Below are 22,198 nucleotides of genomic sequence, written 5' to 3'. Positions count from 1 at the left end.
GTAAAAAAGTATTTGGTAAAAAGTTTACTCAAGTACTGAGTAAATTACCAAATTATCAATCATTTAATGACTTTAACAGTTTTTGTTAAAGTTTCATAAGTTTTTTTATTTATAGAAACTGATCTGGAAAAAATAATATTTTGCCTGATTTTGTTATTTTTTGCTACTTATATGATTTATTGTCATTGTGGTTCTTAAAATACCAAAATTTCCACTTAACGTTATATTCTGGATCATCTGATGATGTAATTTTTAAATATTAAATAATTGATAATTTCATCAGTTACTCAGCAGTTGAGTAGACTTTTTACTTTTACTTGAGTAAAATGTGTTGAAGTAGCTCTACTCATACTTTAGTAAAATGTTTGGCTACTCTACCCAAGTTATTTTTGTCTAATTTCAAGTGTACTAAGATACTTAAACTAGAAACTAGACTAAAAATACTTGGTAATATTTTGTGTTTTTGCAGTGAACTTTAAAATGCTGCACTGTATTGTTATTATAATAATTATCCAGTTATGATGTAACTTCACACACCTGCTGCTCCTGTGTTGGAAGCCGTCCCGTCTCCCAGTCGTCCAGCCCATCGCCTGCTGGTCCAAACCTCATCCAGCTGCTGTCCAGCAGCATCCGGATCATGGTCAGCTGCTACTGGAGGGGGAAAATGGATGGATGTATGGATGGAGAACGGCCGTTTGCAGCAGCAGGATATGTGTCTGCAGAGAAAGCTGCGCTGAGTTAAGGATGAGATGAGCGGGTTTCTGTCCAGCTGTGGTGGGAGGGACCAGAGGTTAAGCAGCTGCTCACATGCTTACACATGCAGCGGAGCAACTGCCCAGTGATGGGATTATCTTTGTTTTGTCTGCCCTTCATCACAGTAACTGGAAAGCCTGGTGAGACAAAAGGGCGTGGCTTGTCTTAAACCTCAGTCACGTGGAGTAAACGATAGGAAAATGACATAATAGTAACCTTGGGACCTCCGCAGCATGTGTGTTTTACAGACGCATTGTGGTAAGAAAAGTCTCAGAAACATCTGAGCTAACGCGAGAAATTGGTCTGAAGCACTGTTTCACGATAAAACAATGAACAACCCGGTGCGTTTTGAGTTATTTACAGTTTCTGAAAGAGTCTAACCTTTCCAATGATGTCAAACACATGGAAATCAAAGAATAAGTTAAGTTGTTAACATTTTAGGTCTATTTGTAACTAGACTTAACTTGCTGTGGCAGAAATTAAAATCCTCTTCTGCACCTTTACATATAAAAGTTATCCACCCAGTTCTATAAATTGTATTTATTTTCCGAATAAACCATTTTTAATTAAATAAAAATAACAATAGCTGTTGTGGTGCGAGCAGAGCATTTTTAGTAAGCAAAGTCATAATAAGCAAAGAACAGTTCTCTCTTACTGAGATTCGAGTCCTACCCTTCAGGAGCTGTTCAAAGGAATCGAATCGCTAGTGAATGTTTTTGTTGAGGCAATAACATAAATTGATGAAAAGCTAAAAAACAAAAGTGGATTTTACATAATATTGTCCCAAAACGCAATGGAAACATGGTTTAAGCATCATTAAGGTGTTTAAAGTCAGACTGAAACATTTTATTAATGCATTTATTCTAAAGAAAAAAAAAAGTCACAAAGTCCTTTAGTAGTAGGTCAAACCCTTTTGTTCAACCTTTTCAGATTTATTTAGTTTTTTGATTGAGATTCTGACTTCTACCACTAGACGGCGATAGTGCATAACAGACGTTTGGAAAGACCCACCCCGTGACGTCAGTCAAGGTGTTTTACAGGTTAATGAGCCATCAGTGTTTTTACTACACACGCCTGAGGACTAGTCGGAGCTCTGACTCATTTCCACTGACGGGACGTTTGAGAGGAAATCGACTTAAAGGGAAAAATAGATCTGATGTCAAATCACGCAGTTGTCGAGGCTTTTAATGCTTTTTGCCAAATGTGTGGAAGCTGAGGTTTAATTCGTTTAATTCTGGCAGCCGGTCGCTGAGGAGGAAGTCCAAACTGATCGTTCATCAGAACCCTTTCAAAGGCCTCAGACATGCTGACGAATGGTGCGTTCACGGCCCTGATTCTCATCTGCGGGCATTTTTCTGGCGCCGGTAAGAAGGTTTCCTTGACAGTTTTTAAAACAAAAATATTGACGTTTCTTTAGCTGAAATAAGGTTTTGTAGCTAGTTTACAGACAATGCATAAAGATATATATATGAATTAAAAATGAAAAATAGAAAATGACTGCAATATATCTAATATTGGAGAAAAATATTGTAAAGATGTAGCTACCCTAAAACAACTAACATACACGAACTGATAAGGAAAGGATTGTTTCTTTGATGTTTTAATATCTCGTTTCTATTTCAAAGTGGTTGATAAAATGAACAAGGAAAATCCCGAATGAAAAGAATGAATATCCATAGAAATCCTAGCCAACAAATTCACTTATTTTGTTTACTTTAACAAAACAAGTGAATTTCCCGTCTTTTGTTCTGAAAAAATGACACAAAAAATATAAATAATACAAATTAACTTGACTAAGGTCTTTAAAATTAAATCTGAAAACTTGATGCAAATCCTAAAAAAATGTATGTTTTTTGATATTTAGGTAAATGTCTCATATGTTCAGTTGAAGAGGTTGTGAATCATGACCTTTGTTTTGTTGTACAAGGCTGAAAAGGGACAATTCTGTGAGATGTTGTCACCTGAAAGTAATCAGGGCTGACCTGTTTGACAGAAGGTGCGGAAATACTTTTTTGTTCTTCTTCTTCGAACTCTTGCCCAATCTGCTTGAATGCAGCTCCACTACAGCTTGTACTTTTCCACCGGCTAAAAAGCAGATTGAGAAGTCTGCTTAAGTAATTTAAATTCAATATCAATTTAGTTTATTTATAGTTTAATTCACAACAAATCTGTGTTTTTTTTACTTCCCTAAAACTGGAGTATGTACCGTTTGTAAATATCCATCCATCCACCCACCCATCCATCCATCCATCCATCTTCCTCCGCTTATCCGAGGTCGGGTCGCGGGGGTAGCAGCTTCAGAAGGGAGGCCCAGACTTCCCTCTCCCCGGCCACTTGTTCCAGCTCTTCCGGGGGAATCCCGAGGCATTCCCAGGCCAGCCGAGAGACATAGTCCCTCCAGCGTGTTCTGGGTCTTCCCTGGGGCCTCCTCCCGGTGGGACGTGCCCGGAACACCTCACCAGGGAGGCGTCCAGGAGGCATCCTGACCAGATGCACCTCAACTGGCTCCTCTCGATGTGAAGGAGCAGCGGCTCTACTCTGAGTCCCTCCCGGATGACTGAGCTTCTCACCCTATCTCTAAGGGAGAGCCCAGCCACCCTACGGAGAAAACCCATTTCGGCCGCTTGTATCCGTGATCTCGTTCTTTCGGTCATGACCCAAAGCTCATGACCATAGATGAGGGTGGGGACGTAGATCGACCGGTAAATCGAGAGCTTCGCTTTTTGGCTCAGCTCTCTCTTCACCACGACGGACCGGTACAGCTCCCACTTGACGGCAGACGCTGCGCCAATCCGCCTGTCGATCTCCCGCTCCCTTCTTCCCTCATTTGTGAACAAGATCCCGAGATACTTGAACTCCTCCACTTGGGGCAGGACACCCCCCCCTGACCCGGAGAAGGCACTCTACCCTTTTCCGGCTCAAGACCATGGCCTCGGATTTGGAGGCACTGATCCACATCCCAGCCGCTTCACACTCGGCTGCGAACCGCTCCAGCGAGAGCTGCAGATCACGACCCGATGAAGCCAAAAGGACCACATCGTCTGCAAAAAGCAGAGATGAGATCCTAAGGCCACCAAATCGGATCCTCTCAACACCTTGGCTGCGCCTAGAAATTCTGTCCATGAAAGTGGACAGAATCGGTGACAAAGGGCAGCCCTGGCGGAGTCCAACTCTCACCGGAAACGAGCCCGACTTACTGAATTCAAAACTGTAAAACCATCAACTTCCACTCAATATTCAGAAAATGTTTTGGACTGGATTAAATGAGTCTAAACAAAGTACAGATATAAATCAGCTTTAAAAATCTCATTCATATGTTTTACAGGATGGGTGTCTCAAAGACCAAACATTTTATTGTTAATATAATATAAAATATATGAATAACTGTACATGTAAGGAAGAGAATGTGAGGTTTAAGTGTATTTCAATGTGGGAATAATTTCAGAGTTCATCATGTGGGGAGATTTAAATGTTTGTAGGTTGATGAGAGCAGCAAGGAAGCTTTAGATCAGTTATTTAAAATTGCATGTCAGTGGGGCAGGAATTGTTTTATTTTTATTTTTTTTCAGGTTCTCACCTGCTGTTTGTTAAAAATAGATAAATGAAAAAAGTTTGGCGGTAACAGCATCATGCTGCCAGGCTGTTTTTCTTCAGCCGGTCAGAGTTGATGGGAAGAAAACCAGTTGGTCTACAAAGAGTTCAGGATAGGCCGGCGGTCCAAAACTAATGTTTCTGTCTCTCTGCAAACGGGAAGTAATTTGTCGAGTCAATTTTATCTATAAACGTCGCATCTGAAACCAGAAGTTTATATACTTTATATAAAAAAACACCACAATTCTCTTCATGGTATGTTGGCTGATTTATTTTTTCTTTCCATTGATGTTACAGAAAGAAGCCGTGTGTTTAAATTACATCCACAGGTTTGTCTCTAATTAACTCAAATGTTATGAATAAGCTTCCAAACACCTGGCATCAAATGTCCCAAATTGTTTAAAGGCGTATTTAAGCTTTTGACTTTAAAGAAAATAATAAAATTTGCTGCTGTTGGTAATCTTAATTGACCTAAAATGGGAAAAGTTTGTCAGTGTGGAAAAAAATACAGTGTATGTAAACTTCTGGTTTCTATGTATGCAAATGGACCAAAGTGCTGAACAAAATCATCAAATACTAATCAATCAATAAATGTATAAAATACAACAGCTAAAATCAATAAAATAACATAAAACAATAAAATACAATGTTAGTTCTTATCAAATATTATAGATTAAAAATTAGTCTTAGACCGATTCAAAGTAGGAATAGTACTTCTACTTAATTATTTGTGTTTATAGATCACAAAAATTACTCTAAATATTTGTCTTTGCACTACAATGTGGGGTGTAAAAACTTTAGCAAGTCACTGTTTGGATAAATTTCTCTTCTTTTGCTGTGGGCTGTTATCTGATTGCATGTTGGTACAAGTTGAAGTTTCATGTATATTCCTGGATTGTTTCTCAGAGCCCATCTGTTGCCTTTTCCATTTCCTCGTTTTAAAGCGTTTTTGTATTTTTGCGACACCTTTTGGAACTTGACTAACCGGTCGACTGAGGCCGGTTGTTGTTGCTATCAGCGAGTTTCTTAACTTTCTTATCATCTCGTTTGATCTGTGGAGTTTAACCTGCAACTGAAGAATTGTAAAACTATAAACACACCAGTTTGTAAAGCAAAGGTCAAAAACATTTTAGTTGCTGTTGCAAACTCTTTCAATAAACAACTCAGAATGATCTTAAAGATTATTTAACTTTTGTTAAATGACTTGGTAATTATTTAAGCAGAAGGAAATTAAAGTATCTGAAATCAGTTAATCGAACGATAAATTAAAATGAGCTCAATCATTTCCATTTGCCTGATTTATAGTTTTTCTCTTTCTATCAAAAATGGGATGATTAACGTCTTCAGTCTGGTGCTTTGGACTCAACTAGCACTTTTGTTTTGAGGACTAATTTTGTTTACAGACTTTATAATTAAGTTTATTTGTTGTTTCTGTTGTTTTCTTCCTTTATCTTCCAGTTTCAGTATTAAATATTCATTATAATTTAAAATTTATTGATCTTTGAGAATGTGTTATTTTATTATTATGCTATTATCAGTATAATACATTATATTATCGTTTATAGCAATAAATTCTGACACAATTTATTGTCAAGCTAAATTTATTACCATGACAGGCCTAATCAAGTAGCCAATAGAAAATCAACAAAAACATAAAGCGTGCATAGGTTAAAAATATTTTGAAAGTAATTCACTACCAAAGTTAAAAACTCACCAATAAAGTGGTTGATGTATTCATAGATGTTGCCATGGAGCCGATCACAAACAAACGAAACAAAAAACACAGCCATGATTTTTGTTTTCTTAGTTGTTGGTTTAAATGCTAATTATGTTAAATGGGAGGAAAGGATGTAGCTGTTTCTCTGCTAATGGTTCTGCTTCGATCCAGAGAACAACTGGCATCACCAGCCGTCCTCATCTATTGATCAATCAATAGTAATCAATCATTCTGACAACTGGAAAAAATTTGACACATTTTGCAGATTTCTTTTTTATTTAACCACTTAAACTTTTTTTTTTTTTTTACAGTACAATACATTAAAAGATGAAAATAAACAAATCAATTCATTAAAAAAACAATTCCCAAAATACAATAATATTGCTCGACTTAACATCAATGCAGTGTACGACCGATCTGTTTACTTTTTGGATTAACCGATTATTGGATAGCAAAAAGGGGCATAAAAGATTTTCTTTACTAAAACTGGCCTCATCAGTAGTGTTGAGTACTTTCTTTTTCATCTTTAATTTAAAATGTGCATATATATTTATTTTTTTACAGTTTTGGTTTAATTACAAATCTCAATATGTTGTTCTTTTTGGAAATTACATAGTTTAGCTACGGATTAATAGCTAAGTTAGTTGATTATTTCAAAAATCGATTCATCACGATTAATCGCTTCAGCCCTACATTTTTTAAATACATTTTTTATTACCATTGTTGCAGGTTTCCTGTCCGGCTGTGGTCATTTTCTGACAGGAGAAATAAAAAACTGATTTCCACTTTAACTAAAAACTCGTTATAAACGGAGGTTTTTCTGAAAAACGGGGCATTAGATTTGGTCTGTGATGATTTTTTCCCATCTGCCGAATCGCCCGCACTGGATTCCTGCTCTGGCAGTGAGAAACGGTAACTGGAATGCTGAACAGCAGTAAACCAGTTGCTGTCATCTGTCACCTCAAGGCCTTCAGATCCTGGATGCAGTACAAAGTGTTACCGTATGTGTTGCGTAAAACTCTATTATAGCTTTGGGCAGCAGTCTGACTTGTTTTTGAAAATTATAACCCTGATGGCTCCGAGTTTTGCTGTTTGAACTATGCAGATCTTTTTCTGAGCAGGTATGACAGAATGTTAAGTGGGGGTTTCGCCTTTGAATTTGGGTACAACCTCATGTTTCCTAAGGGTGTGTTCACACCAGCCCTGTTTAGTTCGCTTTAATCAAACTCTAGTTTGTTTGTCTAGGATGTTTGGTGTGATTCTGCAATCCAACTCTGATTTGGACCAAAAAAAACCAAGTTCTGGTCCGGCTAAAAACATAGGTCTGGGTTTGGTTGAAGCAGACTGGAGATGGCTCCAAAAGCAGGAAGTAGACTATAGCGCAGGGCATTCTGGGTAAATACAACAAAAACAAACACAGAAGTTAAACTCTAGAGTGAGAAATGGATTGTGGTGTTTTACCAAAGACAAAATAGAAATCTTACAGCCTCTAAAATCAGACACCACTCCATTTTTGTTTACATTTTGCGAAGAAGGATGTTGCTCTTTTATCATCTTTGTTTCGTTTCCTTCAGTGGGTTTTGTTGTGGCGCCCCCACAGGCGTGGAGGAGGACTTTTAGGCCAGTTCTGAGTCGTTTTGGTTTAATTATGGAAATAGTTTTATTTACAATATTTTGAATAGAGCTTATTGTTGAAGTTCTGGTTTACTTAACTCCGTTTAATGCACCAGAGGACGAGTAGAATATGAAATACCTATATTTGCCAAAAAACAGAAGTCTATAAGATAATCGTCTTTCAGAGTATTACAACTCTTATTTGCTTTTCTTCTTTGCAGTTCCACCTCCATCAAATGTGATGGTGAATTGCATAAACCTGAATACCACAGTTAGCTGGGATTACAGTAAACATCAACCTCAAACCATTTTCCGAGTAAATATCACTGGATCTAGCGCTGTAGGGTAAGTATCTGCTGTTGCTCACCCTACTGTTCTTTCTCTCTTTGATTTAGAGCAATATTAATGAAATTAAACGATTGTTTTGTTTTCTTGCTTTGATCGAAGGTCTTTTGAAGCAAATACAAGAGACCACCACTACGACCTCCGCCAGTTTGTGTTCGGCTCTAAGGAACGCTACCTGTCTTTCATGGTTGTTGACGTAACAGCCTTCCAAGGAGGCGAACAGTCTGAAGCCGTTCGGTCACAGTCCTTCTCCTTCAACCATTTAAAATCAGTTGATAAGAAATGTAAGTAAAATCATTCAGCATGCTCAGCGACTCAGCATTTAGCAGACTTTTATGGGGTGCCATTTGTAAAACTGCACAAACAAAAAAATTAAGTGCAATAATTTGGGTTATTTGGCCTTTCACAGTTGTAAAAAATATACATTTTATATTTTCAGAGTCATATTTCACCGTATTATTCATTCATTTATAAACCACACGGTCTCCAACTAAATAATTAATTTAGCGAGTAAAAACCATGTTTTTTATTTCCTTCTATTTCTTTACTGTAAGCCACTTTGCGTTAGTTTAACACACAAACACGTTTTTGTGGGAGGAATAAATGAAGGTTATGAATACGGTTGCATGGCGCTGAAGCTTGACTGGAGCTGGATTGTGGTGTTTGCACTGGTTTCCAGCCAGCTTCCTGATGCTCTCGCAGGATGCTTGACTTGGATTTCAGGTGAAAGGAGCCAGTCAAATAAACGGTTTAAATAACCTTCTTTTAGGTTCGTTGGATTTTCCTGATGTGAAGGTACACAAGACCGAAGAGGGGGCTTCTGTGAAGTTCCCAAATCCCCTCCATTTCTACGACGAATTGAAGAGGACTGTCTCACCAAACAGTAACGCTGCTCTCGATTACAGTGTTTCATCATCTGAAAACACTGTAAGTAAGCTACCATTGTAAACTGTGTTCCTTTAGTTTTGTTTTTTTTTACAGTGAAAAGATTGCACGCTAATATTTGATAGCTGTAAAACACCAGGCTGTAATCCTGATCTCTCTTCATCCTCAAGTTGACGCTAACATTTCTGTTCCTATGTTTAAAATCTGTCATTGTCTCAAATTTTCTCAAAGTTTGGAGTGATTTTATATCAGTTTCGCAATGTAATCACCGCAAAAGAAATCATCTTTCCATGCTAGTGTGTTGCATCTGATCTCTGTTGAAACTGCACCACTTAGATAATATGTGTAGCTCATTTAAAATGTTAGTTATCACAAGCTTTTGAGAGAATTAAATATGCAACCACCTTTAAATGGGAGACATGTATTTTATTGGTTTGTTAGTCCAGTATTTTATAGGGTGGTGACTAAGTTGAGCTTCATAAATGGCAAAGTTTGGATGTTGGATAACAGATTTATGAGCAGAGGAGATTGGAAAGCACCTTCTGGTTCTTTGAGTTTAAATCTGCTGTCTAAGGCTTTGCACACACCAAGCCGAGTCTTTATAGAAACAAATATGTTCGCCATATCGTTTTAAAAAAATATTTTACACACAGGACTCATTTCAAAAAAGCTTTTATCCAAATAAACTCGCACAAATTCGCCCCTGAGCAAATTTGTGCTGCACTGCCTATAGGGGGCAGTGTAGCGCAAAGCTAAAACCTGTCAGCCAATCAGATTGCTTCTAACAACCTCCACTTCCTGTTAGTAATTAAACATGGCATCAGCAAGTTCATTTAAAAGTTGAACTACTTTTAAATTGGATTTTAGAGTATAAAGTTAATAAAACATACAAACATCGATTGGGAATCATATGAAAGGAAATATGTGGTGAGTTGTTGGTTGCAGATGATAACGCATGGGAACCTAAATCTCCATTTTCCCATGTGTACACACAAACAAAATGTTTGCTCAAATCTCCTTTTTGAGAGTTTTTATAAATAATTGTTTTTATGGACATTAAACTAAGGTTTTTTTTGTGGATAAAATGCCAAATCACATAAAAATGTATTTGTTTTCCTAATTATCTGTCTACATGTGAACTAGACTGAGCTTCAGCTTCACAGAATTGGAGAGGAGGAACCTGTTAAGATTTAGCCATGCAGACTGTATTTGCACAATATTGTGTATTTGCACAATATTGCAGCTTGTTAGAGCTCAGTTTGTATTCACTTAATTCATCCAAATAGGACTTCTGGGATACCAAACACTAATACTTGTGACAATTATGTGATTTCAGTTTACAGAGACATGCAGAGCATCAGACGAAACCTGCAAACTCGACGTGACGGTGGAGTGCGTCACCTTAAAGGGCTCCCTGTGGTTTGAACCGTTGCGTGTTAACCAAATAGAGTTCAAAGAGACGAAGGAATACTGCTCTGAAAAACAAGGTAAGTATCTACTGGAAATAAAGAAAAGGTTGCATTAAAACATGGATCATACCATGACAGGTTTCCAGTGGTGAAACAGACACCATGTTTAGCACAGATACTCCTCAGATATTCCTCTTTTCAAAAGGCATTTACTTCAAATTCAAAATGGCCGCCATATAGAAATCTTACATTTTGCTCTAATTATTCACATATTTGTCTAATGATTCTGATATCAAACTATATATTATTGATCAAATGGAATCCATATCTCTAACTCCAAAATCTATCAAAGACTTACGTTTGCCTTAATTAGAGCTTGGATTGATGATTTTTTAAATTTATTTGTAAATATATTAAATAAGCTCTAGTGGCTAAATGAAAAATCTGCAGACTGTGACCATTTTTAAAAAATCTAATTAATCATCAGAATAAGTCACAGAATAATCAATTACTAAATTATTGTCAGATTGTAAACTTATTGAAACCAATTTGAATAAAAAGACTGATCTTGATTAAATTGAAATAAAATAACCAACAGACATGTTTTAAAATTCAAACAGAAAGGCATTTTCCCTAACCTGATCACTATCCCTGCTTGTATTTTAGGTGCAGAAGTTGATGGACTGGTAATGTTCGCCATCATTTTGGGGTCCATTTTTCTCATCATAATCATCGTAGCAGTAGCCGTCGTCTGTAAGGTGGAGGCCTGGACCACGAAGATACCAATGCCAAAAATCCGGGTAATCGGAGGAATCAACATTTTTCTTTTCTTGTGGCAAACCTCCCAGCATATTGGATCCAATGTACCTAGAAAAAGAGTAAATTTCCACCAAAAAAACTGACATGTTGAGACTAATCTTAGAAATTTTCTAAGAAAAACAAACAAAAGTAATTTTCCTAAGTTTATGGGGGGAAAAATTCTCAAATTCTATAGAAAAAAATGAAATTTCTGAGTTTGAAAAGTTAAAAAATTTGCTAGAAATATCTCAGATGTTTAACTTAATTTCAAAACATCTTTGGAATTTTCAAACTCAGAAATTTCCATGTTTTTTTCCAGAAAGTTTCTGAGATCTCAAAATTTTAGTTTTTTTTCTAAAATTTTTTTACTTTTCAAACTCAGAAATTTCCAAGTATTTCTAGAAAATATGAGATGAATCTCAAAATTTTTGTTATTTTTTTGTCTTTTTCTAAAAAAAATCTTGAGATTAATCAAAAAAATTTCAGAGATTTCTGGGGGAAATGTATTTTTTCCTACATTGTCCCTGATTCATGCCGTCCAGCTGACTGCTTGCTTGTTTCCAATTCTTAACAGGAGAATTCAGAGGGAAACGGTGAACGGCAGAGTTTCTTTACCCCGCATGTGAATCCAGAGAACAGTCCAGTCTCCGTCGTCTCTCCGCCTGTCGAGACGACTTCGCTCGTCTCAGAGGACGAGAACTTCTGTGAGCAACCGGAACCGGACGACGGCGCCGGTGATTACGACTGTCGGACCAACGGAAACTACGCGGATGGAGGCTATTTGGAGGAGAGCATCCCGAACCTGGACCTGGAGAGTTTCGTGTCGGGGGCAAACGGGACGGACGACGACTCTCCAGACGGCTCCGTGAAGACGGAGTGCGTTTCCTTATCTTCCACGGAAGAGGAAAGCTCGCCGTATGACCGGCCACATGCATACTCGCAGACGGACCTGGGCGACGGAGAGCCGGTCATTGGTTACCATGGGAACTAAAAGGAACCGCTTCTGGGATTCTTTCCTTTTTAGTTGGTGCTTCAACAGCAAGCCTCACATGTACCTCAGGGAATATAAAGGGACACCGATGTTTGGGACATCGAAGCACTCTTAAAGTGACAGGAAGGAAATACATTTTTCCATCCATGACCTCATAGTGGAGACGCATCAGGTTGAGGACGCTGCCTTTCTGGATGCTTCCTGAAGCATATTAACAGGTGCAATAGATGCTAAAGTTGCACTAAGCAACTTATAATAATAATAAAAAAACTTTACATATTTGTCTTGACAGTAAAGTATGAGACAGATGATCTGTGAAAAAAAAAGCTCCTCTACCTTCCCACAGTACTTACTACAAACAGCCAATCAGAGCTAGGAGGCGGGTCTTAGCGCTGTCAATCATGGCTGTGTGCAGTAAAACCTATTGTGAATGCTTAGGCTAGTTGGCATGGGAAGCAATGACTTTGGATAACCAAAGTTTCCTGTAACAGTGAGTGATTTCTTTGCCATTACCACGAGGATGATTGACAGCGCTAAGACCCTCCTCCTGGCTCTGATTGGTTATTTTTGACAAGGAATTGTAAATCTTTTCACAGATTCTCCCACATGCTGACAGTTTTAATATGTAAAAACCATTTAGTAAAAGTTGTATACTGCAGCTTTAAAGCATCTTTCTTTAGGGATTATTCTGATTAGAGAGGCGGCTCATGGCCACTCAATCTTCAGTGACAGGTTTCGACTATTAGCGCTGATTAATCTGCCAAAAGTTAAACTTTAACCTTATTTAATGTTTTATTACCTGATCAAACTAAACGGCAGTCGGCATGTGAAACAGTCGCACCCAAGATGACTGCGATGGAAACTATTCGACTTGTAAAACTGGCTCCAGAAGTTTTTTATAGACGTTTACGTGACGCCACTGAAGGATTGTTTCTCTTTTTTCTAGAGCTGCTATCTTAAGTTAGTATTTTAATAAATGATTGAATGTTAATTTTATCCTCACTGCGCTCAAAGTGACTGCAGTCTCCTGCTTTTGTAGAACAGGTTTTCTTCCATCCTTGTTTGCATGAGATGGAGGAAGGTCAACATGTTGCACAACCAGAATCTCCCTGCTATGAAGGCAGGTCAACTCCACAAAGAAAAACATTTTAGATCTTTAGTTTATAAACCATAAATGACTTCATGAAGAATTGGTGATTTTTGTGATTTTATGTATTCATATTTGCTTAAATTTTGTATATTATCGTCACCAATTTTGCATCATTTATCTCTTTTTGTTGGGTTGTAGTCCTTTAACCTCCATGTTGCCAGATTTATTACAAGTTGTCAAAATGGATTCTTTTATTGCCCACAATAAAGTATTTGTATATATTTTTAAAGTGCTTTTTATTGCCATCTTTTTGCAGTTTGTGAAGGCAGGCGATTGTTAAACTGTCAGAAAAATGCAGAAAGCGATTATTTTCTACATAATGTTTTTTAATAGAGATATACAAGACACTGGATGGCTGCTCGGTTAAATAACTCATTAACATTCCCAGAGCAGTCCAGTTTTTGACGCAAATAAAACACCCGTTCCTCCTGTGGAACCTGTTTTATGCATTCAACCAGTTGCTTGCTTCTTCTTTTTTTGGGGGGGAGGAGGATTATTTGTTTTGGCTTTGCAGTCACCCAGATACTCCGTAGGTCAACGCCGTCCTGTTATCCGAGCTTCTCAGTTTCACTGAAGAGAGGAAGCTGTCCACTGGAAAGGCCACCAGGTGAAACGTTCGTGCAGAACGTCAGCGGTCGGTCGGCAGCTACAGCTTCAGGCCCTGAATGTTTGTCCTTAAGTTCAACATTTGCTTCTCCTGTCGCACTTTCTCCTCCTTGAACGCCAACTTGTTCGCTTTCTTCTCCACTCTCCTCTCCTAAAAAAAAAAAAAAAAAAAAAGAATATTCAAAGTATATCCAAATGTTGAGCTTCTGTTGCAGTGTTTTCTCATCTGGCAGGGAGTGTCTCTGTTCACCTTTTGTCAAGCAAAATAAACAAGTGGTGCCCTTAAAATAAATAAATCGTGGCTAAAGATGCATTAGCTGTAATGAAAATATTGCTTTGACCCATCTTTGCTTATCGATAAACTTGTCTGGAACTTCAAGATATATCTGGGTTTCTTTGGCAAATCTGACTTTATATGTGGCTGAAATGATTGTGAATCCTTAACTGGAATCTAGAGACTCAAAGGCAATCTGCAAAAATAGCAACTAAACCAAAATTGTACAAAATAAATAAGGAAAGCAGAAAAGGTTCAGCTTTTCACATAGAAGTATTTTTCAGCTGCAGATGCATTCTTTGCATCAACCGTATGTTAAAGGAATGCTACGTTATTGCATTTTAAGCAACTTGAAAAGAGAATTTAATTATTTGCACTTTTATTGTATTTCTAACATTATATAAAAATCTTTAAGTGGTTAAATAAATATGCAAGATGTGCCACTTTTTTATCTGATAAATCATCAGAATAAATCGATTATGAAAATAATTGATAGTAAAACTGCAACTAACCAACAATGAAGATTGATCCCAAGTGGTAAAACGTTGGTTCCCAGTAAATCAACCTATGGTTCAATGTTCTAGTGTAAAACAGCTTTGGATGCCATAAGAGGAACAATTGAAGCCACAATACTAAATATATAACATTTAGTTGTTAAAATGTTGCAGGTATCGCCTGACAAAGCAGCAGCTTTCAGGGTTTCTTTTTCTTTTTATAATAATACAAATAATACAAAGATGGAAATGATTCAACCCAGCAGAAATACTGTAAATAAGTCTGTTCACTTTCTGCCATCCAGATTGTGATTTTTAGCAGTTTGGAGAAACATTCCTGAGGAAATCATCTTTTTTTTTTTTTTTCCAGACATAATGGTTTCTAGCTGTAATGTAGAAACTGGAGATTAAAACAGGAAAAAAACTTTAGAGTAATCTTTCTCTGCAGAAGATGATCTTTGAGTGGTATCTCAGAATAAAACAGCTCAGTTTTTGCCTTTCTTTGAGCTTTAAGAAAACTCTGCATGTGTTACCATGGTAACAGGTACACGAATCTGCTTTTTGACGATGGAAATCCTTACGTTAGCTCAACGATCTTTGACGATCACGCTTATCCGACTCAACAAACGACAAACAAAGCCAAACCAGAGGCTCTTCGAGGTTTCCTCACCTTCCGCTCGTCTTTGATGGCCTGCTTCCTCGCCCTCCTCTCCTCTTTGCTCTCCTCTTTGTTTCGGGCCTGCGTCGACACGCGCGGCAGATCCGAGTCGTTGATTCTCGTCATGCGCTCCGCTTGCTTGGCTGTGAGGCCCCTGGAGGGCAGGACGTCCAGAGGGATGCCCGTCTTACCGGACACACGGATCGCCTTTGGCTGCAGACAGACAAGAAGGTTTCTGTCTGATTAGTCGACCTCGGATATTTGACTCTGCTTAATTAAACAAACTCATAATTAGTTCAATTTAGTTTGCTGCTAAACAAGTTCTCAATTTTAGGACGGGAAACCAGTAAAATGTAGCAAACCAAGCAGCACCACAGCAGTTGGCAACTCTTGCAACTGTACAACTTATCAAAACAAATAAGTTATGTTCTGGGATATTTAAACCTGACAGGTCAAAGCACACCACATATAGGAAAATTAACTCACTATTTCTGGTTCATGTGTGCATCTTACTTAATGTGTGTAAATGATTGTATTTTTGATACCTTTGCTGGTTCTTCAATGACTTTAGGTCTGTTGAACAAGTTGGAGTACGTACCTGAAAAACAAGAATATGTGGTTAACATTTAAACTAAAGCAGCATTTCTTTGTAGTTTCAATATTTTATCTCAGTTGTTGACTGTTAATTTAATTAATGTCAAGGATGAAGGTGTTTCCTCTCGTCAATGGAGATGATGGAGCTTCATAAGATTCGAGAGTCAAATTCATCACTGATGCTAATAAGGAAACAGATATGAGGCTGATTGGACCTTATCCATCTAAATCCTCTAAATATTGTCTTTTATTCACTTTATATCTTCAAACAATTGATATTTTACAGTGTTGCTGTGAAAAAATGCATTTCAAACATTTGGTAAGAAAATTTCTAGTAAAAATAAATAATTTAGGCCTTCGTTTGCCTCAGACGTTTGTGAACAAAGATGTTATTACATTCTCCCTTGTCATATGAATATGCTTAATTTAGAAAAAAAAAACCACAGGTGGTAAAATAATGTAGATGTTTGTTCACTTCTGACTGAATTTAATGTTGTATTTTCCAGGATTTAGTGACATCTAGTGGTACGTTGTAGGGTTACATAAATTAAGACAATATTTCTTCCTCAATTAACAGTGTTGTAGTACAGACCGGTCTTGGTCTTGGTCTCAGGATTTTATTTTAAGACCAGTCAAGACTGCAACTGTGGAAATATCACTAAACTTACAACATACTGTCCAGTTTATTAGTAACATCTTTGTATTTACTGCATGCAAAACGCACCGACTAGAATCCAAGCAATAACGTGACTTACCAATTACCTGTTTGTTACTCTCCCCATCCCCACCTTTCACTCGCACGCGGCGCTCCAGACATGCGCAGTGGCAGAAGATGTCTGTCTAATCGTCAGTAATAGAATTGCGCTGCATAAATCATAAGGAATTGTAGCACAGAGATGGAAGCAACGCAGAACAAACAGTTTGTTCTGCTTTTAATATTGGTTAAATTTATTTCAGCTCTAAGTATTTAATATCTAGATGTTTTTTATGGGAATGTGAATCTTTCAAATCAATTTGAGAAGCAATTTTGATCATATTTCACATTTTATTGTGTCATGTACCGTGGGGCGCTGGTCTTGGTCTCTACTTCCCTCGGTCTTGGTCTTTACTTGGTCTCGGACCCTAAAAGTCTTGGTCTTGGGTTAGTTGGTCTTGACTACAACACTGTCAAACTGTAACACTCTGGTAAGTTTTTAATTTCAAGATATTTGCACCACAGGAACCTTTTCCAGGCTCTGAGGTATTTTAAGGGGACATTATTGTCCCCTTAAAGTTGAGACCAACTTTTATTTTGGTCTCAACTGATGTGCTTATTTTTCATTTTCATCCTGGTGGCCAGAGCAGACAGGTAACAATTTTAGCGGGTCACAACTAAAAAAGTAAAAAAATAAAAATGTATTTATTAGCTTTTAAGTATGTGTCTTAATTGAAGAAGATGACTGCATGCCTCTTTATAACATGAAAATAATTCTGTGGAGGCCCAGTGGTGTGGCCAGCAGTTTTCAAAAAGGGGCCATGGCCCCTTTGGTCCCCCTCTTGGGGACGCCACTGTCACCGATGTTCTCCAACATGAGTGACCGACTTATACACCTAGATTTATTCTGAGGTTAAATTACACACAAGTGGTCTCTATTTACCAATGAGAGGACTTAAACTTATTTAGATTTTTTAAAGGTTATCAGAGTTTAGCACATCAGCAAAGGCACATCTTAATTTTCTATTTGTAGAAAAGTTTTGAAAATTATGCATCGCTTTTATTTCCCATCTTAATTATGTGCCACTTTATGTTGAACCATTAAGTTAAATTATATTAGTTTTTGGTTGTAATGTGACATAATTTAGAAAAGTTCAAGCTACTAAATGTGAATCAAAAGTTAAGTGCCTCTCCTGGTAGCCACCGTGAACAAAGACTTACTGATGATGGTTTCACAGTCCCACTTCTCCTGAGGAGCCTCACAAACAACCGTCTCCATCTCCTCTTCATCCTCATCTTCCTCCTCATTCAAAACAGGAAGTTCTTTTGGACCCAAATCGTCAGGCCTCAGAGAGCTGACCCAAAAACACAATAAAGCTGCTACAAAAACAAATTCGGTAACAGGAATCAACGACAAGAGGCTAGGAAAGAATCTCACTCTTTTGCTTTCTGCTTGAAGTAATCCTTGATGACTTCCTCCAGGCGGGCGCTGTCCGGTTCGATGAAGCCCTCCAGCTCGGCGTTGTCCAGAGCCCCGATCTCATCGTCATCAAACTGTTGATAAAACTGAAAAACAAAAACGCCGGATCATAAACGTGGTTCATTAGCAGATTAATAACTTCTCTTTTTACTCTGGAAAAGTCACCCGATGTTAAACATCAGACTTTTAGATGAACCTCCTTTGTATGCGGAGAAGTTCTCCAAAGTCCTGCTAATGACCCAATTATTTGACTAGTTTGCTAACAGTGCTCAGTGTAGCGGTAGTGACCTCTGACCTTTTCAAAGCGGTCGTCCAGCAGGCTGAGCTGCTCGTTCCTCCTCATAACAGACGAAGTCAGCGAATACTCTGTGAAGCGACTCTTTGTCTCCTCGTTCATGAACAGAAACTCTCCATCATGGCCGCCGCCCTCCAGGTGCTCGTCACCTGAGAAACCGCCATCAGAGTCAAAGTCGCCTTCCTCGTCTGTGTCCTCCCACTCATCATCATCATCGGATCCTCTGTTGGAATCACACAAACAGAAAGTTTAAAAAGATATATTTGTACTGAAAGTAGAGTTGAGCGATAAATTGATTTTATCTATTAATCAAATTTTCTGTTTTTCAAGATTTAATTTTGGAAAATTTGGATTTGCATAGTTCAGAGTGATGTTAGCCAGGAATCTTGACTTTTTACGTCTTGACTTTGAATTTAGGTTAAGCCACAGAAGGAATGTATGAAAAAAAAAACATTTTTAAATTTATTTACTGTCATTTATAATTCTTTTGAAAGGAAAAAAGATTAAAACATAGATAAAATTTCTTCTAAATATATTGCTATTGCTAATATAGCACAAATATACTAAAAACCTAACATGACTGAATAACCAAAGCCACATCTTTTCCAGGGCTTCCACACATTTTGAATATTCTAGAATCAGGTACCTATTTCTGCAGATTTCTCGTTTGTTTTTTATATTTTCTGTCTTACTCTGCATGCACAGCTCCTTCTGTGCGGTTTGCTTTCAGGATGAAGTCATCCTCCAGCATGTTGTCGGGGTCGTCGTAGTCAAAGTCTTCGTCTAAAGCAGCTACAATATCTGGATCCATGTCCAGGCGGGGTCCTGGACGAAAACACAGCACACAGTGAAAACAATTAGGTTTATGTAAGAAAACACTCAAAATAACAGAACTAGAATCTAGAGAGCACATTTATTTTTTCCACAGAAACAAAGAACATGTTTGTTTAACAATATTTAAGAGAATTATCTGGTCTATTTTGAGTGAATTACCAGAAACAGGGGCGGCTTTGTTCAGAAGTCCCACATCTTCCTCAAACTCCGAGGCGAACACCGAAGACGGCAGGTGGATCGTAGCTTCCTGTTCGTCAAACCAAACAGGGATCAGACTAGTTTGGTTATTTCTTGATTTATTGTTTATTTGTTTAAACAAAAAAACATAAAATCCACGCAACTTTACCAGAAGCAGCAATATTAGACCAAGCACAAGCAACGTCAAAGAAAAAACAACAAGACACAACAAATAATTTCTAGTTAAACTACATACTTTACTAATATTTTTCGCAAAAGAATTTTCCTCATTGCATATTTTCATACAATGACGACATTTACTTCTTTAAAATGTAAATCTTTAAAGGATCAATATCCTTTAAAAATAGGATGTAAACATACAACATTTATTTTAGCTGGGTTTTTTGTTGCCTAGAAAAAAAACTTTAAATCCCACATGGTTAATTTACCACCTGGTGTTTTAACCATTCCTATTTTGTAATAATAAACTGGTCTAGAGATGCAGCGAGATACCTGGCCAGTTAGAAAGTCAGAATTCCAATCTTTTCCTGGTCAGTAAACACATCAAACCTAACAGACAGAACATCACTTTGGTGTTTCTGAGTGGAAAAGACTGGTGTTAAATAATGGAATCAGAGAAGCTCTCTAAATAGGACATTTATTTTCACTACATGTCTTGAAATCTCAGTGATTTTTCAGGCTTTGAGAGAAGAATTTCAACACACAGCAGAACCACTGAATGGTACAGCAGAGTTCCCAGGTTTAATCCATTTGAGTTTTCATTAAAGTGAAATCTTTAAGCTTTGATACTTAAAGCTTTAAAGTATCAAAGCTTTAAGAAAAAGCTTGAGGGTTGAAAATCTGTTGAAAAATTTGTGATCGGTTTATCTTGACAAGAAATAACTCCAGGTGTGACAGACAAAAATTAAAACACAAACTCACAGGAATGTCCTTGCTCACAGTTTCCACCTCGTTTTCCTTCTCTTCATCTCTGAAATCAGAGGCCCCTCTGTTGAAGTGTGAGGGTCCGGCGGCTACCAGCTCCGAGGGCCCAGACGCCTCCTTCAGGTGCTGCAGGTAGTTGTAATCATCATCGAAGAAAACACCAAAGTCTCTCTGCTCTTCACGCCTCTTTTCTGCATCCGCCTGGGAAACACAGCCAGGGTGTCACTTCAGCATTTCCAGAATCAGCTGTGAAAATCTAACTGCTACGTTTAACAAACAGTACAGCTGAACATTTCTGCTTATATGCTTTTATTGTGAAAAGAAAGCATGTCTTAACTTTGGGTACTGGTGGTTTTGTAAGGAACATAGTGTTGAAGAAACAAAGTTGTTTTTCAGCAATATGGAGTTTCAGTAAAGAGACAATAACCTTGTATTTAAGTCAGTTTGTTGCTGGTTTTGCATAAGGAGTTCAAATATCAATTTATACTACTGACAAATATTCCTATACATTGAGAACAAGTTGTTAGCAATTCTGCTGCAAAGTTCTATGTTGCTTCTAATAAACATCATTTATAACATGGATAAAATAAACTATAAGTGAAATAATCTGCCAGAGGAACTAGTAGTTTTAAAAAAATATCAATATTAAGGAATTACTTATTTAAAACAATGTCCTATATCTTGCTGAAAAGTTACTTGTAAGTTAGTGTTGTCTTATTTCAAGTGTAGAAACTAGAAAAAAAAATACTTGGTAAGATTTTGTGTTTTTGCAGTGTATTGATGTGGACTTGGACAAGAGACCCAAGTTACCAAACACTTTACCCATCAGAGTACGACTGTGTGGGTGTAACTCTACTGTCAAAGTGCTTAAATTGTATTATGATCGGAAAAGTTCAATGAGTTCCATTGGGAACTCCATAAAAGAACCGGAACCAGAACCAGAGTCAGGGCTGTGAATGTTTACCTTTGCAGCAGGCAGGAGGACATGCTGTGGCGCTTTCTCATCTGCAGCCAGAGGGTCCCTCTGACTTCTGTGGACGAGGTGAAAGGTCACCGCTTTCTTCTTTTCAATAAATGATTTCTTCTTTCGATGAGGCTGGATAAATAAAATGCATAAAAAACAAAGGAACATGAACAATCTTCTTTCCCGAGCCATTCAGACATCAAATTTTCCAAAATCAGAGCTTTTAAAATGAGATGCTTAAAAAATAAACAAGAATCACATTTTGTTGCAAAAAAACATTAAAAAATTAAAAGAAGTCCAAAAAGAGACACCATTCATAATTATTATAGAATAATAGGACATGAAATCCCCAATTTCCATAATGTCACATCAGGCCTATTCAATATTTTAAAGTAAACAATAAATGGAAAGCGCAAAGAAACAGCAATCAAACAGCAGATTTCTTTCCTTTACGCAAAAGTAGCAACAGTTTTGAGATTTAATTATAAAACATCATTACACTAAATATATAGTAAATTGGATATTTCCAGTTATTACAACTATAATCCGAGTAGTTGTTGTTAGCTAATGCTATTAGCTTAGTCTGGAAATGTCCTCTTACCATTTTGTTCCTAACACTGTCACGATTTTCTTCCGCGGATCAAAGTTAGCAATGCCAAAAGCTCCCAAACACCCGTAAAACACCCTTTAAACAATGTAATTCTCAAAATATAGAAGCTACGGTAAGGATTTATCAACGCTGAAACCTCATAACTCGTGTTACATTAGAGCAGACACACGGAGGAAGTGGGCGGGACGTTGCGGTCATTCTTGGCGCTGATTGGTGCAGAGTGTTCCAGAAGGCGGGCCCTTCACTCCAGCTGATCCAATCTGGACCCATCTTCACCACGCTGCTTCCTGTTCTTCCTCTACTTAGTGGCTGCTAGCAAG

General features: G+C 37.6%; 2 protein-coding genes across 2 annotated transcripts; one reads left to right on the top strand and one right to left on the bottom strand.

The window, feature by feature from the left end:
* The first annotated feature begins 1,814 nt into the window (after positions 1–1,814).
* On the top strand, positions 1,815–13,707 carry LOC102225433. The gene is made up of 7 exons (XM_023334142.1): positions 1,815–2,117; positions 7,897–8,020; positions 8,123–8,304; positions 8,790–8,947; positions 10,242–10,392; positions 10,981–11,114; positions 11,687–13,707. Exons 1-7 carry the CDS (start codon positions 2,057–2,059, stop codon positions 12,101–12,103), a joined length of 1,227 nt encoding a protein of 408 aa, XP_023189910.1. The 5' UTR covers positions 1,815–2,056; the 3' UTR covers positions 12,104–13,707.
* Positions 13,559–22,055, bottom strand: ltv1 (LTV1 ribosome biogenesis factor). Its single transcript, XM_023334141.1, has 11 exons — positions 21,870–22,055; positions 21,269–21,400; positions 20,302–20,505; positions 19,342–19,429; positions 19,041–19,173; positions 18,349–18,571; positions 18,012–18,139; positions 17,795–17,928; positions 15,831–15,883; positions 15,298–15,498; positions 13,559–14,010 (listed from the first exon to the last, which is right to left on the bottom strand). The coding sequence occupies exons 1-11, from the start codon at positions 21,870–21,872 to the stop codon at positions 13,900–13,902; spliced, it is 1,410 nt and encodes a 469-aa protein (XP_023189909.1). The 5' UTR covers positions 21,873–22,055; the 3' UTR covers positions 13,559–13,899.
* Between the last annotated feature and the right edge of the window lie 143 nt (positions 22,056–22,198).

Source organism: Xiphophorus maculatus, chromosome 5, assembly GCF_002775205.1.
Source record: "Xiphophorus maculatus strain JP 163 A chromosome 5, X_maculatus-5.0-male, whole genome shotgun sequence".
Lineage (NCBI taxonomy): Eukaryota > Metazoa > Chordata > Actinopteri > Cyprinodontiformes > Poeciliidae > Xiphophorus > Xiphophorus maculatus.
The sequence above is the reverse complement of the archived record's forward strand: the minus strand, read 5'-3'. Positions and strand labels throughout refer to the sequence as shown.

What these genes read in the sequence shown, in the direction of transcription:
- LOC102225433 (XM_023334142.1), top strand. Translation starts at nt 2,057, where the DNA reads ATGCTGACGAATGGTGCGTTCACGGCCCTGATTCTCATCTGCGGGCAT. An exon ending in ACTGGATCTAGCGCTGTAGG is followed by an intron (nt 8,021 to 8,122) that starts GTAAGTATCTGC and finishes CTTTGATCGAAG; the next exon opens with GTCTTTTGAAGCAAATACAA. An exon ending in TACCAATGCCAAAAATCCGG is followed by an intron (nt 11,115 to 11,686) that starts GTAATCGGAGGA and finishes AATTCTTAACAG; the next exon opens with GAGAATTCAGAGGGAAACGG.
- ltv1 (XM_023334141.1), bottom strand. An exon ending in CAAAGCCGCCCCTGTTTCTG is followed by an intron (nt 19,174 to 19,341) that starts GTAATTCACTCA and finishes GTTTTCGTCCAG; the next exon opens with GACCCCGCCTGGACATGGAT. An exon ending in TTCAAGCAGAAAGCAAAAGA is followed by an intron (nt 17,929 to 18,011) that starts GTGAGATTCTTT and finishes TTTTTGGGTCAG; the next exon opens with CTCTCTGAGGCCTGACGATT.